The sequence below is a fragment of the Hirsutella rhossiliensis genome (assembly GCF_020360975.1).
Source record: "Hirsutella rhossiliensis strain HR02 chromosome Unknown scaffold00003, whole genome shotgun sequence".
NCBI lineage: Eukaryota > Fungi > Ascomycota > Sordariomycetes > Hypocreales > Ophiocordycipitaceae > Hirsutella > Hirsutella rhossiliensis.
This window is the reverse complement of record NW_025408669.1, coordinates 6,990,195-7,006,626: the sequence shown is the minus strand read 5'-3', so window position 1 is coordinate 7,006,626 and position 16,432 is coordinate 6,990,195. Positions and strand designations below refer to the sequence as shown.

The window sequence follows — 16,432 nt, the reverse complement described above, 5'->3', positions numbered from 1 at the left end:
CCCATGCCGCCCACGTGCCGAGAAGCGAGGAGCCAGACAAGAAACGCGTGTGGGGAGAAAAAATGTGGCTAGACAGAACGACATGCCCAATGCTTTACCTCCGACATTTTTCTTCATATATGTACGTCTAGTCGTTATGTTCAGGGAATCGCAGTGACCGTGATGAATATCGTCGTGGTCGCCATGATTGTCGTCACGGCGCCACAAGACCAAGACGCCTCTCCGTGGACAGCCGCGGGTTCCACGCTGACCGCCGCGGGGGGTGCGCCTCGTGCTGGAAGCGCGCTGCTGCCACCGCCGGAGGGAGTCGGCGGGTTCGCCTTGGGAACAGAGCCATCGCCCAGCTCCTCGAGATCGCCGCCCTACGACGTCTCAAAGGCTGCAATGGCCGCGCAAAAGTTGTTGCGGTTGTCCGAATCTTTGGCAGCGGGCTGCCCATCCAAAGTCACCATGGCGATGCTGGCTTTTGTGCTGACGCCGAAGAGCTCGACCTGGGAGTTGTCGATGGCAATCATGTTGTCCTGGCAGTTGTTCTGCCCCACGCAGACCTGGCCATAGTTGTCGAAGAAGCTGTAGAGGCCGCCGCCGTAGAGCAGCACGTCCTTGGAATCATTGATGCGCAAGCCCCAGGTGCGCGCGCACTTGGGGCCGGTGCACTTGGAAAAGTCGGGGTCGGCATACTTGGGGTTCGACTTGAAGGGCTTGGTGGCGTCCGGGTTGGGCTGGAAGTAGGCCGTCTCGCTCTGGATCAGGCCCATGAAGACGTTCTGGGCCTTGTGAAGCTGGTAGTTGGACAAGACGTTGTGCTCAGACGAAGTGCCCCACAGCCAAGCGCCCTTTGTGCTCTCAATCAATACCCCGCGGCCGTTGTAGATGTTGACTTGCGTGTAGGGGGGGATGTCGAGCTCGTGGTCGGCCACCCACATCCAGACGTTCTCGAGATAGGGGCTGGCGGACGACGTAATGTGCAGCAGCATGAAGGCGCCGATACACTGGGGGTTGGGGTCCGCCTGGACGGACGGGTTCTTGACGCACTTGTCCATCTGCAACTGGGTGCCGGCGGAGCCGCCAACGCGAAAGTGCACGTCAAAGAGCCCTGCCGAGGCCTGCGTCTTTCCGGCAACGTTGAACTCCATGAGAATTGCACCAGGTTGAGGGCCCTGCGTCTCAAACATGAGATCCTGCATCTCGACATTGCCGACGTCGCCCGGCTGCCCGACCTGGAAGACGGGCTTGGGGTTGTCCTGGTCCTTGAACTTGTCGCCGGCCGCCATGATGAGCGGCCAAATCTCACCCACCACCTTGATGTCCTTGGGCACCTGGACCGTGTCGGTGATGATGTAGGCGCCGTGGTCAAAGTAGATGATGTCGTCGGGGCGGGCCTGCTGGAAAATATTGCGGATGGCGTTGGTATCGTCGGTTTTGCCGTCGCCCTTGGCGCCCTTGGACTTGACAGACACGAACTTGGAGGCGGGCACGTTGTTGTACTGAGGCTTGCTCTTGGTGGCGATCCTGCCGCTCTGGTCCACGAGAGCATCGGGCTTCGTGACGGGCTCCCGCGGCCCTTGCCCCGCCTTGCCGTTGGCGCCCTCGTAGGAGCGTCCCTGAGCCCACGAGCTGACGAGCGTGTTGCCTTGCAGGACCGTCCTCTTGTCTTGGCCGCCAAGCTGGACTGCGACGGGGACATTTGAGGTCATGTCGACGTTGTCAAGGACAAGAGTGCCGTTGGTTCCCGACTGCTGTGGGTTGTACACGGTAGCAACACCAACTGGAGTGTTGGAAAAGGTACTGTCGAGTACTAGTATGGAGCCAACGGTCTGAACGGCGCCACCCTGTGTCATGTCGATGCCCACGCCGCAGTTGTTAATGGAGAGGCCGTGAAAGGTCCAGACCCAGTTCCAGTTCATGTAGATGGCCGTGTTGCAGTCGTTGAAGGTGAGGTTGCGCGTGGTGAACTGCTGGTTGCCGAGAAAGGCGCCATAGCGTCCGCCGTTGAAGACGAGGTCCGTCATGAAGCCTCCGGAACCATTGTCCATGAAGATGCCCTGCTGCTTGTTGTCCTCGCTCTTATCCTTGACCATGTCGAAGACGATGTTCTGGAGCGAGGTGGCCTGCGCGACCTGCCAGTGGATGCCGGTGCCTGTGTTCTTGGGCAGGCCGGTGAGGTCGATCCTAAAGTTGCGGACCTGGCGGAAGAAGTTGTTCTGGTTGGTCCACCAGTTGACGCCGTTGGGGTCGTAGGGGTCCGAGTCGATGACGGCGATGCCCACGAAGCCCTGCTTGGCCTTGATGGTGGGCATTCCAACAGCATCACCGATAAGCTGGGTATAGTAGTAGGGAACGATGGGCTTGGAGACGAGGTAGGTGCCGGGAGGGAAGTAGACGATGGCGGGCGTGGTGGTTTGGGAGTCGCATTTCTGGCCGCAGCGGTTGCCCTCGGTAATGGCCCTGTTGATGGCATCGGTGTCGTCGCTGCTACCGTCGCCCCTGGCGCCATAGTCCTTGACGTTGCGGAAGACTTTGTAGTCGGCTTGGTTGAAGGCAGGCTTTCCTTGGCGCTTGATGCTAGACATCCACCAGCCCGAGGTGGCGGTTTCGCCAATGGAGTCGTAGGGATTCGTGGGAGCGGGCGAGTCGGCGGGCGCAGGCGATGAGACAGCCGAGGCGGGCGCAGCATCGTCCTGGGGAGTGGGCGACGCGGCGGACGGGGGAGAGAAGAGGCGCAAGGCCAAGACGGAGGCTGTGAGGATCGTCGAGAGCCCCATGGCGAACAAGAAGCAGCCGCTGACGTGTTTGCTTCTTCGAAAATGCCGAGACGCGGGTGTGGTCTGCGGGAGAAGAGGGCGTTAGCCGAGGTTTGAAGCGGCAAGCTTGCCCAGAGGAGGTCCCATGAGCAGCGGAGGTGAAGAAGGATGAATCAACAAAGACGGGCGAGGCTGTACATGAAGGAATACGGCCAAGTGTAACGAGAGAAGCTCAAGGCAGGCAAGAAGGCATGGAGGGTGGTGAAGCCGGCTTCGGTCAAAGGCGGCAGCGTGTGCGGGACGTGATGATGAGGCAGTCAAGGCAAGACGCAGCGAGTTGAAGGAAAGATGGGCAAGCTGCTGAAAGGAAGAAAGGGGAGGAGCTGGCACGGACAGCTGGCGAGCAAGGCCTTTTAACCGCCAGACGAGGACGTGAATCAACAAAGGATGCAGCGATGACGAGGTGCGAACAAGGCCTTCGGAAGGCCAAGAGGCCGAGACAGCCACGCGCTGCACAGCCAAGGTCACGACGCTCGAAGCGTGCCTCAGCCAAGAGTCGCGATGGCACACCTTCTTGATTGGGAGCAAATGCACCCGTCCGTGCCGGGGCTGGTGATAGGGCTGAGGGGAGCAAGGGGAAGAAAGGGCTAGGGAAGAAGCAAGGCGAGGGAGGGCAGGGTGATTGCATGGGCACGCGCGCGAGCAAACATGACGACGCTTCACCTGGTGGCGTAGCACTCACTCACCCACGTATTGAGCCCAGAGAGCCAAGTCACGGGCGCTGACGGGACCGAAGACGAGCGGTGGAAGCCAAGACGGACGACGGATCTGGCCAATGAAGAAGCTTGGGCGATGGCCAAGGCCGCTCTCTGCTCTCTCGGACGGAGGGTGTTGTAATCAAATTGTAATCCAACGAGCGGGCGCGCTTGCAGGATCTTGGGCCACGGGACGGCGGGCAAGAGGAATCGAAGCTTGAAGGTGGGAAGAGGAGGAGGAGTCCCGATGCGCCGAAGATTTTGCAGGAGAGTGAAGAGGAAAAGAAGCAATGACGGAAGAAGGAAGGAGAGACAGGGCGTGTAAAGCGTGTCGACGTGGAGGCGGCAGGCGCGAGGGGGGACAATAGGAGAGAGCAGCAGGAAATGGGCTCAGACTTGGAGACAATAGAGCAAATAGAGGCAAGCGCGAAGAAACAGCCGGCCAGATAGTTGACTATATACTCGGGCCATTCCAGCCTTTCTAGCCATTGTTTGAGGCTGGTCGGCCCTCGAGGCAGGTAGCGCCGGGGAGGGATGGTTGGTGGTTGTCAGGAGGTACACAGTACTTGTGAGCCCCGGCTAGGCGGCAGGCTGGGTGGGTGTGCATGGTGGAGCAGCAAAGTACCGGGAACCCGGCAGATGGCCAGATCTGGGGCGACGTGACGAGGGACGTGCTCGGTGACGAATGAACTCACCCGGCCATGATGGCGATGCCCTGTTGTTGGGCTCAGCTGCTGCTGATGCAGTGGCATTCTGTCGACGGTAGCCGCGCGGGACCATGGTTGGGACGTGGTGGCGTGCATCCCGTCATTGGCTGAGATGCAGCAGCCTCGCGAGTTTGTTTCAGACGGCGCCTCGGGGAGAATAGCCAAGAATGATCAGGAAGACGGCGGGCAACAGAGGCGGGCAGCAGAGGCGGGCAGGGCAGCAGAGGCGGGCAGCAGAGAGGTCGGTTCGCCGGCACGCGCTGTCTTCCTCCTGCGTTGCATGCGCTGCGCGCGCTTAATCGAGCCTCGTGAGCCGCAACAGCTCTCGCCCAAGGGATGAGGGCCGTCCGAACTCGATGGGCCTGGGGCCGGTGCTGGCTGGTGCTCCTCGTCGTCGATCGGTCAATCGGCCGCCGGTCGGGGTGCAACCTGGTGGCGCGCAGAAGCACTGGGATGCAAAGCCTATTGTGTGTCGGCCGTGCGCACGGCAGAGGCGTCGCGGAGGAATGAGCAACGGTAGGGCCGATTCTGCGAGAGGAAGAGAGGCACGTGAAGCGAGTGGGTGAGATGGGCCCCTCGTCAGCCATGACCATCACCCGACAGGTACCTTACGGAGTAGCATAAACCAAGTACGGAGTACGGAGTGCCGGCCATTCGGTATCTACCTCTAGGTGGTAAGTAAGGTACGGTACAAGGCCTGTCAAACAAGAGAGGAAGGGAAAACTCAAAGGAGGAGGCGGTGCTGGTGCTGGTGCTGGTGCTGGTGGAAAAAAGGGAGGCTGTCTCTCGGTGTCCACAAATAGCCCCGTTTCACCTGGGCCGCTCTCTTTTCCACCACCCTCATCTCATCTCGAGCTGCGCTTGCCCCTTTGCCTTTTTTCTGCGAGTGCCCGAGGAATTCATTCTGGGCTGTTGGACCACTCTAGACCACGAGGCCATCTAAAACACCTCGGCTGTTGACAACAAGCGTTGTGGGATTATTAACCACGGCTGCCTACCGGCTTACACTCATCGAGCGAGAGGTTGAACCGGCGTTTGAGACCGGGGCATCACCCAGGGGTGTAAAATAGAATAAAAAAGGCTTCAACAAGATAGACGCCTAATCAAAGGGACGACGCATGGGCCTCCAAGGAGTAAGTAATGGACCGTGCCGCTCATCGACGCCGGCTGCACGATGCCTTTGCTCGCCTAGCATCGACTGGCTAGGCTGCCGCTGGCAAAGACGCCGACTGGCTCCGTCGTGAGTCCAGGTCTCGGCCGCGAGTTTCGCCACCCGATGCCAGAGGCTTCCAGCATCCTGTCCCGTTTTTAGGCCCTTTCGAGAACAACACACACACACACACACACACACGGGTCCCGGTGCTGTCCGTCCGTGTCTTTGTCTGTCCTGCCTTCTCCTTTCCCGGCCAAGGAAAAGGAGCGAATACTGTGCCACACAACGCGGCAACCACCTCACCGTCGTGGGCCCCTTGTGCGGCGCGGCGATGCCGAGTGCTTCTCTCTCTAGTCTTCCGATACGCCTGCGGGCGGGCAGGACCTTGACCGGGTCGAAAACGTATTTGCCTGCTCCCGTCCCGCCAAGCCATCCCATCGAGACGTGCCTTGTAGTCCGTCTCGCCCATCTTCGGAGCCTCATTTCCTCCCCCCCCCCCGGCACCTACGGATGAAGCGTCCCGTCACGCGCCTGGTCCCAGACTGGCAGAGAGAATGGGTGTCGTGTCTTGTCCACGTGTTTGGCCGGCGACTCACCCGCAGCCCATGATTGCTTCACGTCGCCCAAATGACTCTTCTTTCCTTCCGCTGCTTGGTAACACAACCCATTCACGCCTTCATTCGTGTCTAAGTGAAACAAGAGCCACCCTTGTCCCCCTCTAGGCCGAATGCATCTCCGCACAAACCCACGTTGGAACTCCTGGGGCCCCGACAATCAATCTCGGGGGAACCCTAAACAGCGAACGCCCTCTTTTCCTGAATGGTAACCCGAGACGTCCCTCCTCTCTCTCTCTCTCTCCCTCCCTCTCCCTCTCCCTCTCCCTCTCCATGCATCTGCACATCTTGCAGACGTCGTCCCGTCTCTTCCTTCTCCCCCCAACCCTTGCCCAGGACGCCAACAACATTCAACAACAAAACAGCCAAAAAGCCGCTGACGTATCCCATGCCCCCGGGCCCCCAATACAGACTTGTCCTCGTGCAATCATCCCATTCATTCCTGGGCGTATTCGGTGCTGCCACTTCATCCCCCAACCACCCATCATCCAACCATCCGTTTCTCGCCCCCTGTTCCCTCAATAAACAGCTGACCCAGCAAACCCATACCCGCCGTCCAATCGACCGCCCCGGACCCCCGTCAGCCTAAACGCCAAGATGCCTCCCCGGGCCCACGTGCGGACACCCCTCAAGAACAACCGGCCCCGGCTTTTAGTCAAGGATCCATCGACGAATAACCCTAGACTGCCCAAGCTACCCTGCACTGTCTCGGCCATCACCTTGACCCGGAACCATTTCAGGTTACAGTTCAGGGTAGTGGTCAAGCAAAGGCTCCTCCAATTTACTACTCGGGCAAATGACCGGCCATGGCCTGGTCGGACAAACTTCTCCATGATACAATAAGCCCCTTGGGCGCTAAAGCCCGCCCAATGCCGTCAATGGGAAACACCGTCCCTTTCAGAGTCATCCGCTGCTTCACGCTTGGCAGTCCAGTCTGTGCGCCAATTAATTTCGTCATTTAATTGGTCCACCATTTTCATCTCTCCCCGACGAGAATGCTGCCTGCCCCCAATCATGGCCCAGAAAGATGTACGTCCCTTTTCTATATGCTGTATGTACATGACGCAACAACTACCAAAATCTACTTCGCCTCCTATGCCGCCATACAATCCCCGGGCGAGCCAGTCTATCCATTGTTCCGCCCGCCCGCCCGCCATCGTCTCTCCACGCAGCACGCGTCTCTCGTTGCATCGCAGTTTGCACAGGCGCTTTCCTGTACGCCGTTGCTGTCCGATGCCGCGTTGAACGAAGCCGCCGGCTTTCCAGTCCTCGAAGCGTTACCCAAATCCAGCCCCTTTGGGGGAAGGTAACAGATCGCCAAAACAAGGTTAACAAATTAAGACGCGGAAAAAGAAAGGAAAAGAGTGCAAGGAGCAGTGTCAAGAGTCGCTCATGCAGTTGCCAGGCAAATAGGGCCATATCCCTTCGCCCCACCTTCTCTTCCCAAGACGAGCAGAGCTCAGATAAACCCTCTCTTATCCAAGTCCGAGGTGCCGCTCTGCAACAGCTCGATGCCGTCGACGCCGGCGCCAAAGTCCATGATGAGAATCTTGGGGTCCTGTCCGGTGCTGACGATGCGCCTGTAGTCGCTCTTGGCGCTGAGCACCCAGCTTGCGTGCCACCGCGGAAAGTCGAGCAGCTGGTGCCCCGTCTCCATGTCCCACACCTTGATGTCCGTGTCGTAGCTGCCGCTGATCAGGCGTCCGCTGACGCTGTCAATGTGCAAGCTTCGCACCAGGTTCTCGTGCGCCTGCATCTCTCGCAGGCACTCGCCCGTGTTGGCGTCCCAGATCCTAATCACCTTGTCGTTGCCGGCCGACGCCACGTACCGCCCGTCCTCGGAGAACTGCGAGCACGCCAGGCCCTTGGTGTGCCCGACAAACTCGCGGATGTTCTTGCCCGTGTCAATGTTCCAGAGCTTGACACGAAAGTCCCCAGAGCAGGACACAATTGTGTTGCCACGCATCTGCACCGCGTTGACTGGGCCTGTGTGGCCGCGCAGCTGGCGGACGAGGTTGCCCGTCTCACGGTCCCAGACACAGATGCTGATGTCCTTGCTGCACGTCACAATGTGCTTGTCGTCAAAGGCCAGGTCCAGCACGGCAGCCGTGTGGTGGCGCAGTCTGCGGATCGGTCGATAGCCGGCCTGAATGTCGTACACGATACAGCTGGCATCTGACGATCCCGTCACCAGAATCTTGTCGTCGTATTGCAGACACAAGATGGAGGCTTTGTGGTGCTCGGCAAACGACGCCACCGTAGGCGTCGACTGAGCTGTCCGCCTGGTGTCGGAACTCGACGCGTAATGGATCGCATTCCCCTCGTCGTCGCGGAGCAGGTTTGCGTTGTATACGACTTCGGGAGGGCCGATGATGAGTCGGCACTCGAGCGTGTGCATGTCCCACACGCGAATCGTCTTGTCGCGGGAGCCAGAGACAATCTTGTACCTGCATTACGTTAGCCGAGCCCGAAAACACACATATTGCGCCGCGCGCGAAGGGAGACGAGGACGTACTCGTCGAATTGCAGACAGTAGATGCTATCCAAGTGCCCGTTTAGATAGACGGGCCGCGCCTTGCCGCCCTTCCACCTCTGGCTCAATTCGTGCTTGGCCCGGTACACCTTTCTCCAGTCCACCCCGGGCGTCACCGGCGGGATGCCCAGACCGGCTCCGGGCGACACGGGACTGCCGGTCGCGTACGTTGGTGTCGTCTCCCTGAGGCATGACTCTCTCCAGATGTGTTTGTTTCGAATCATTTTGTCCCAGCCGCGAGAGACGCAGCTCGCTTTGGCCAGTGCATTGGCGTCCAGGAACGCCAGGACATGGATGGCCAGCTCGGCGGGAAGCAGGGAGATGAAGTCGAGTCGGCTGATGCTTGCGTCTTGCGCTAGCACAGAGTCGTCGTCTGCTTCGTCCACTTCGATGCACGGGGCCGTCACCGAGATGCCGATGCCACTCTCGCGGTCATTGCCGTCCTCGCTGGACGGAGCGTACAGCCACTTCTTTTGTACGCTCTGCCTCGCGAAGAACTCGTTTTGCATCGCAGCTGAGGCCTTGGCGGCCGCACCCGTGTGTGTCGGTATGATGGGTGGTTCGCTGCCAATGGCCGGAACGGGTACGTTCAATGACATCGGCAGATGCTGGGAGGCGTGGGGGGAGTCCTGGGAAAAGTCCAGACCGTATACAGATCGGACGTGGCGGGAGCTCGCGGCATGTCGCAGGCGGCTCCACGTGGAGTGAGAAGTCGTCGGCCTCGCGGGAGAGGGTTGCTTATCGTAGATGGAGACTTCGGACGCCTGAGACGGCCGTCTGTGGACCATGCCCTTGAGAGACAACGATGCGCGGCGTAGCATGCCCCGCAAGCATCTAGAGGAGCCGCCGCTTTGCCCATTCCCTGGGCCGTCGCCTAGCTCGTGCATGTCCGGCGCATCATCCACGGCGAGGTCGTCATTGTGCTGCAGCCTTTTCTGCATCTCGGCGTGAGCAAACAGTGCCGGTTTTGGACGGCGCCATGGCAGGGACAGGCTCAGACTCCGAAATCGCTGATCGTGAGACGTGATCGGAACAAACGAGCCGCGCCGGTACGCTGAGACCGTCGTAAAAGGGTCCCTTTCGTCGCTGACCATTGCCTCCTGGGCAGGAGCCCAGTCGTTGACGTGAAATATCCTCCTTGCCATTATAATCGATGCCTCCTCGCGCTCAAGTGTCGAGGGAGGTGAATGTGACCGAAACGAAAGGCGTCGAAACAAGGAAAGAGCGCAATTTCTATTCGAGAGTTAAAGCGAAAGCGAAAGGTCTTATGGTCAGCCGCTGCTTGGGGCTGCAATAAGGCGGGGAGTTGCTCTGATTCCTCTGAGCAGCACCCGGGATCGATGTCGTGAAATCGAGAACGGCGGTGAGGAGCGCGATTGCCTAGAAAGATTAAGACTTGGGAAAAAAACAAAGGCTGGCTAAACGGCGCAACGTTCTCGATTCGGGCTCACGGACCACGACAGTTAGGACGCAAGGGAGAAGGCGCTGGTTGGGCAGGGCAAGACAAAAAAAAACGTGTATCAAGGAGCAAGCTCGAGCAATGCCAAAGTCGGAGATGAGGGTCTAAAGGTATGGTTCCGCAGAAATTCGGGCGCAAAAGGCTCAAGTTGGTTGTTGCGCAATGAGCGACGGTAGCAGTTGGAGAGTGCGGAAGCGGCAGTGCATGGAGCAAGGCCCGAGAAGTGGAAAGGCACGGCGTGTGCGGCAGTGAGGAACCGACCAGACGTATTTCGAAGAGGCAAATGCTCGTGCCGGGCGAACGAGAAGTCGGGGCATGGATGGATGGACAGGCAAGAAGGAGAATGCCCAGAGAACAAGAAGCAGCCAAGTAGGCAGGCAGGACGCGACTGCTTGGAGCGCAGGCGCAGGAAGCGCACTGGTTACCACGCAGCCATAAGACTCTGGAGCCCTTGCTTCTAGGTCTCGGGTTCGCTGCCGACGAGGGCCAAGACGCTGGGTCGGTCGAGGGCAAGCGAGGAGTGGATCGCGACGGGGCCAAGGGGCGGCGTCGCCGTGGTGGGAACGATGTCTTTGGTATCGATGCCGGCTCGACGAAGTGGTGCTTGGAATAACAGGCGTGCCGCAGCGATGGGACCAAGGAAGGGAGACGCAGGAGGTAGGCGATGTGAGGGGGGAGACGAGGAGATTGTTGAGGGACGCAAGAAAAAGAAACGGATAATTACGAGTAAGGACTCAAGGGCAAATCTCGTTAATTTAGAGGACCGCGGCGGAGGCTGGGCACGTACCTTTCGGCACTGCGCAGGCTGGCATTTCAGGTGGCCTTTAGGTGTACTGTACTGTACCTTTGTGGGGGGGCCTTGTTTTGGAATGAGCTTCCAAAGCCGGGGAGCTACGAGTGCGCCCCTGTCGAGATGATGAGATGGTATCAGCCAATTGCACCGGTCAGCACCGGGCTATCCGAGCGCAGATGAATTTGGGTGATGAGCCGTTAGTTATACCGCCACCACCCCCAGAACTGTTAGCGCCGAAACGGCTTTGCTGGGCGCCACTGTAGCTTTCTCCTTAGCCACCCCAAAACGAGGTGCTGTTGGCCTGTACATACAGTGGGCCCAGGGCGTCATTGCGCACACGGCAAGCCCGCCACTGGATGCAGCCAAGACGCCGTCAGCAGAGGCTCGGCTCATCCAACCAGCGCTGCCTGCGCCCCTCGTATTGCGCGCAGCCAGGCTGACTCCAATCCCCGGGTTTGTGCACCCGAGGCGGCTTGAGAGAAAAGGAGAGGAACATGTGAATGTTCCCAACCGGGTGCCGGGGTGCGCGTCTGACAGCTCGAGCACCGCAGAGGAAAAGCAAATAAGTCGACACCAGCAGCCCTCAAGCCAGGCAGTCGCAATTCAATGCCCCAAGACCTGGGCCCTGATCCACAACGCATTGTGAAAAGTAAACCTATTGCAAAGAAGCCCGCCCGCCACACGCAGACAGGCTTCGTGATAATAGCGCTGGGATAAGAAGTTGATTCCCAATGCTTGGGGTGGCAGAAGCAGTCTCTTATTGACTCGACGAAATAGCAACTTGAAGCATCTCTTTATTATTAATTAGTCGTGACAGCTTCAATAATGCGGCAGCTGTTACGACTATTTGAAAGTACGTACAGAAGCACAGTGTAGGGTAGGTATGACGGTTAGGGATAGGGCCGACGAGGATGTAGCTAACACGGTGCAGGTAAATGCGCGTTGATTTTTGTGAGACCTATCTCTCACTGCGTCCAGCTGCTTTTTCGCAATGCGTCGTGGATCAGGTGGCATATGCTATTGCAAGGTATCCCCCGTCTCGAGCCCTGTCACGGCACGCCAAGATCGTCTCACCAACGTCTACTCCGTACGGAGTAGCTACAGTACGGACGACCCCGACACTTGATTAGACTGTTTTGTACTGTACGTATTTCGTACTGTGTTGTAGACACCTGTCGTTTTCGTGAGCAGACTTCATCGCTGATCTCGCATTGCTGCGAGGCATCGTTGGCCATGCTAATCGTCGACAGCGGGCGCTGCATGAGTCGCGTAGCACCATCATTCAGAACCCGACTCCGCATCTACAGTGCCGCCGACGGTTTTCTGACATGCGGCGATGCCGAGCCGTAAAAGTCGTCCTCTTTCCTTGAGTTATTGCAAAACCTTGACTCTCCGGAGCCAGTCATAGATGCCATCAGCTGTGCAAAAAGCATAGAGTGCAAGGACGGAGCATGCATGCAGTAAAACCTCGTTGATCGGGTGCCAATGTGTCCCGCTTCTGGCAAGACTGATGCCTCCCGAGCCTTGACTCAGACGCAGGTTCATCTGCATTCCTCTCTCCACCGAACACGTCGGCGCAAGGGAGTCCTTGAAAACTCGGGTCCGCGCCGACGAAAATTGCCGACGAAAATTCGTGCCGCGACAGATGCCACCATTGCTGTTGGGCGAGGTGAATATGAAACGAAGCGATGCTCCGGCAGCCATGCATGGTCTTGTCGAGCACGACACGGCCGAGACGAGCCTCTCTGCCGAGTCCAATGGGGGCCCTCGCGATACTGTCCGGCGGGCTTCGGAAATGCTACTGCGGGCTTGTCCTACTGTCGCACGCGGCGAAGCAACTCCATCTGCCGTTGATTCGCGGGGCCACCTGCAGGTGCTGGTTAATGGTGTCTCTCGAGTGAAGGCCTGTCAAAAGCTGGTTTCCAGCTTCGGCAAAATTGATCAAGAGTTGCCAACCTTGACGTTCTTGGCAGCTCGTGACTGCGGGTCAACATTTACCCGTGACATCAGTATTTACATAAGCCGTGTAAATCTTTCAACTCTCGACTCCGTCGTCAACGGCGACGCTCACTCGACCTCGGCATCATGAGCGCCCAACGAATCGGCTTTCGGCTTCCCGCCGCCTACCGCGTCTTCTTCCTTCTCATCGAGCCCATGTCTGCCGTTGTGGGGGTCTATTTCAGCCATCTCCGACAGACGCAGTATCTGCAACTGCTCCACGCCGAGTCGGCTCCCTCTCGAGTACCGCCCAGCACTTCGGTGGCCTTGTCCCAGCTTGCCAACATGTACCTGTTCTTCGCCCTCAACGAGGCTCTCGTGCTGCGGTCGACGTGGGATCTGCGCGTCTGGCGCACCGTCCTCGCGGTGCTGCTCATAGCCGACTTTGGCCATCTCTATGCTATGAAGGAGCTTGGTCTCAACGTCTACTACACCCCGGCAGGCTGGAACATTAGCCACCTGGCCAACATTCCCTGGGTCTATGCGGGAGCTACGATGAGGATATGCTTCCTTGCCGGGATCGGGTTGCAGGGCTCAAAGAGGTCGCAGAAGCAGCAATAATAACACGCCTATGCTTATGTGTTAGAACGGCCACTCTCGAATCGGGCTTGGAAATAAAGAAGCGGAGGCCTGGGATCGCAGCAAGCTGGCCATTGCCGTTGCTTGAACAATCCATCCCCCAGGTAAACAGGCCAAAAATGAAGTCGACGTGCTTTGACAGGGCGGTGCGCTGACAAGGTGTGGTTGATCACGTCGTTGTCGGATGCACAATGGTAAACTGGCCGTGCGGTTTTCAGCCAGTTGAGACTCGCTGGTCATGTAAATGCCGTGTTACAGTAGAAATAGGAGCCTCCGCAGTCGGCGCATCAGCCAGTCACTGCCGGCCGGCATTGGCCGGCACCCCGCACAAGAGCCAAGATGCAACGGGCGCTATGCCCGATTTGTCTCGCCGGCGCCCGTTGTGCCTCGTGACTCAGGCTGGAGAAGACGTCTAATAGAAGTGGGTGTCAAAAGGGAGCTGGGGAGCGCTCAAGTGGCGTTTCGGCGAGACGGATTGGGCAAGAGGGCGTCATGTGAGCATACGATGGTGCTCTTGACAGGAATGGGGTAGCTAGCTGGCCAACACAGGCAATTACTTGCTCCGAGAAATAGCCGTGCTAACATCGACTTCAACACAAAAATACACCAACTGCAGACCGCCCCATTGTCAACCTGGGCCACCAAGGCATCTCTAGCCTCTGCAACAGGCGATACCGAAGCTCGGCGTGAAAGTGACTCGTCGCCATGCCGGCAACGACTCGATGCGTGCGCGAGGGAGCTCGGCTGCGAGAGCTAAGATTGAGGTTAAAGGGACGAGGATTGCCCGGTTGATAGGATGAGGATGTTGGTGCCGAATGTGACTGGACAGGGCATCATCATCATCATCAGCACCGTCGACATCGTCACTCGCACTCAACCAAGGGCAACAATTTTCACCTGTGCAGTGTTTGACTCGAATCTTCCCGCCCACGCCCGCATATCATGTCCAAGATGCATCCTCTCACGCCCAGCCCGTCTGGTAACCACCAACAAAAGCTCTCCCAAGGCCGTCGCCTCGGCCTCACTCTCCGCTACCGCCGCCTCTGCTCCACGACAGAAATCAACCAAGTCGGCCTGACGCCATGCCCTACTTCGTCGCCATCCGACCTCCACGCCTTAGCTGTCTATGCCGACCCGCAGACGGCCCAGTTCTGGGTCGACGTCTTTGGCATCGGCTCGCAGCGCGGCTACACCAAGGCCGCCGGCTCGCACGCCGTCATGGCTCCCCTTGCCGGCATCGGTAGCGGCCGCTTTGCCTCGCTGCGCTCCGGGGGGGCGGTACAGCCCGGGCAAGGTGTCGAGCACCGTGGCAACTCCCTCGTAGTCCACGACTTGGTCACGGGCAAGACGGCGCTAGAAATCAAGCAGGCGACGGCCGGCCCGCTGGCTTGGAGCTGCCAAGGGACCGCACTCGCGGCGGGCGAGGCGCGCAACAGGGTTGGTGTCTGGGACGCGCGCTCCGGGGCGAGGATCGGGCGGGTAGTCGGACACATCGACGAGGTCACTCACGCAGCCTTCACGCCAGACTCGAAGCTAGTGACACTCTCCAGAGACGGAACGGTACGCATCACAGATCCCCAAACCGCAAGGACGCTGAGCAAGCTCGAGGTGGATGCAACGTCCGGCACCAACCCGCGCGCCCTCGCCGTCTCCCCCGACGGCCAATCCGTCGTCTCTCTCTGGGGCGCAACCCTCCTCATATGGCTCCCGTGCGCGGGACAGCTGACGTCGTACGGCTTGCACGCGGCTCGCGGCTCCGAGGGCTGGCCACTGTGCATCTCGCCCGACTGTCGCTGGATGGCGTGCCGCACCGAGGACGGCTTCGACATCGTCGATGTGGCGGCGGGAAGCGTCGTGTGGGAGGGCGGCGGCGGGGCGGCCATGTTTACCGCGGCGGCTTTTTCCACCGATGGCAAGGTGCTGGTGCTGGGCAGGATGGATGGCGTCGTCGAGGTCTGGGACGTCGAGGAGAGGGAGGGGTGACGAGGAGCTCAACTTGTTGGTCGCCCTTAACGCTGGCAAAGAGAGGAAGCATTGACGAATGGTTCACCAAGAAGACCGTTCTTTAACAAGCCTCTTCTGTTTGGCATTTCCTCATCATGTCCTCGCCTTTAATAACCGGTCAAAGGAAGTAACTCACCAAGTAGTCTGTACTGAAATGAGACGTGAGTCTTGGCGAGGATGAATGACAACCTGTCTCGGGACAGAAATGTTTCCTATTTATTTTGCAACTTGACGTAGTGAAATTTCATTAGAGATGGCTTCTTTGGCAGTCACACATCGTGATGGTTGAGGGTCAACTTGAGAGGTCCGTCTCGTCGTCGGCTGTCACCTGCCGGGAGCTGCCCGTCTCTTGTGCCCCCGCGAGCTGTAATGTTTGACTTTCCTGTCGTAACCACTTCCTCTCTGGCCGGGCCCTGCATTTGGTGGCGATGGTCAGCTTTGGCTCCTTTTTGCTCCCTTTAGTGCAACTTGGAGGGAGCTCTTTCCTTGGGAGAGGAGCTCGAGCAATGGTCTCAAGTGCGCCAAGAAAAGGCTCACACAAGTGTGCCGACAGTCTTTCGGCATCCTTGACTGCTATCATCGGCAGAGCTTTGAGTCGTTGCCATCTGCATGTTTATGCAGGTAGGGAATGCTGAAATGACCTAAGAGCTTTTCCAGGCTATACCGATAGTATAGCTTCAGTGGAACTGTGCAGCCCTCACTGTATCGATGATGTAGCTTGCCGGCTCGCCAATATCAAGAGTGTTTAGAACCTTGATGTCTTCATGTCCGCCATAGACAACCAAGACATAGTCGCGATCTCGAGAGATGGCATCAGACTTGGACTTGAAGTCTGAAAGGGCAATGTCCTCGGATTGGCCAACAGGTACCGCCTGCGTGCCCGCCTCGCCGAGAGTCTATTGCCGATGGCGAACTGATACGAGTTGATGGTCTGCTGTGGATACTCATCCGGCGCCGAAAGCGCAGCCAGGTCCCTGAGACTGCGTGTATCGAAGGTTAAGACGCCGATATGAAACTGTTGGTCGTCGGAAATGTCCTCGTAGCCTTGAAAAGTGTCCACATCGACCGAAACAAGCAGGACATCACACATCGA

The 16,432-nt window shown here is 58.5% G+C and overlaps 4 protein-coding genes across 4 annotated transcripts; 2 read left to right on the top strand and 2 right to left on the bottom strand.

Annotated features, from left to right (window-relative positions):
* Positions 1 to 362: 362 nt before the first annotated feature.
* On the bottom strand, positions 363 to 2,765 carry HRG_04016 (pectate lyase superfamily protein; the record flags this gene model as incomplete). Its single annotated transcript, XM_044862487.1, has 1 exon — positions 363 to 2,765. The coding sequence occupies one exon, from the start codon at positions 2,763 to 2,765 to the stop codon at positions 363 to 365; it is 2,403 nt and encodes an 800-aa protein (XP_044723513.1).
* Positions 2,766 to 7,432: 4,667 nt separating this feature from the next.
* On the bottom strand, positions 7,433 to 9,188 carry HRG_04015 (WD domain, g-beta repeat domain-containing protein; the record flags this gene model as incomplete). The annotated part of the gene is made up of 4 exons (XM_044862486.1): positions 7,433 to 8,420; positions 8,489 to 8,992; positions 9,042 to 9,070; positions 9,153 to 9,188. The coding sequence occupies 4 exons, from the start codon at positions 9,186 to 9,188 to the stop codon at positions 7,433 to 7,435; spliced, it is 1,557 nt and encodes a 518-aa protein (XP_044723512.1).
* Positions 9,189 to 12,843: 3,655 nt separating this feature from the next.
* Positions 12,844 to 13,317, top strand: HRG_04014 (NADP-dependent alcohol dehydrogenase-like protein; the record flags this gene model as incomplete). Its single annotated transcript, XM_044862485.1, has 1 exon — positions 12,844 to 13,317. One exon carries the CDS (start codon positions 12,844 to 12,846, stop codon positions 13,315 to 13,317), a length of 474 nt encoding a protein of 157 aa, XP_044723511.1.
* A 960-nt stretch (positions 13,318 to 14,277) lies between these two features.
* On the top strand, positions 14,278 to 15,318 carry HRG_04013 (WD40 repeat 2; the record flags this gene model as incomplete). The annotated part of the gene is made up of 1 exon (XM_044862484.1): positions 14,278 to 15,318. The coding sequence occupies one exon, from the start codon at positions 14,278 to 14,280 to the stop codon at positions 15,316 to 15,318; it is 1,041 nt and encodes a 346-aa protein (XP_044723510.1).
* Between the last annotated feature and the right edge of the window lie 1,114 nt (positions 15,319 to 16,432).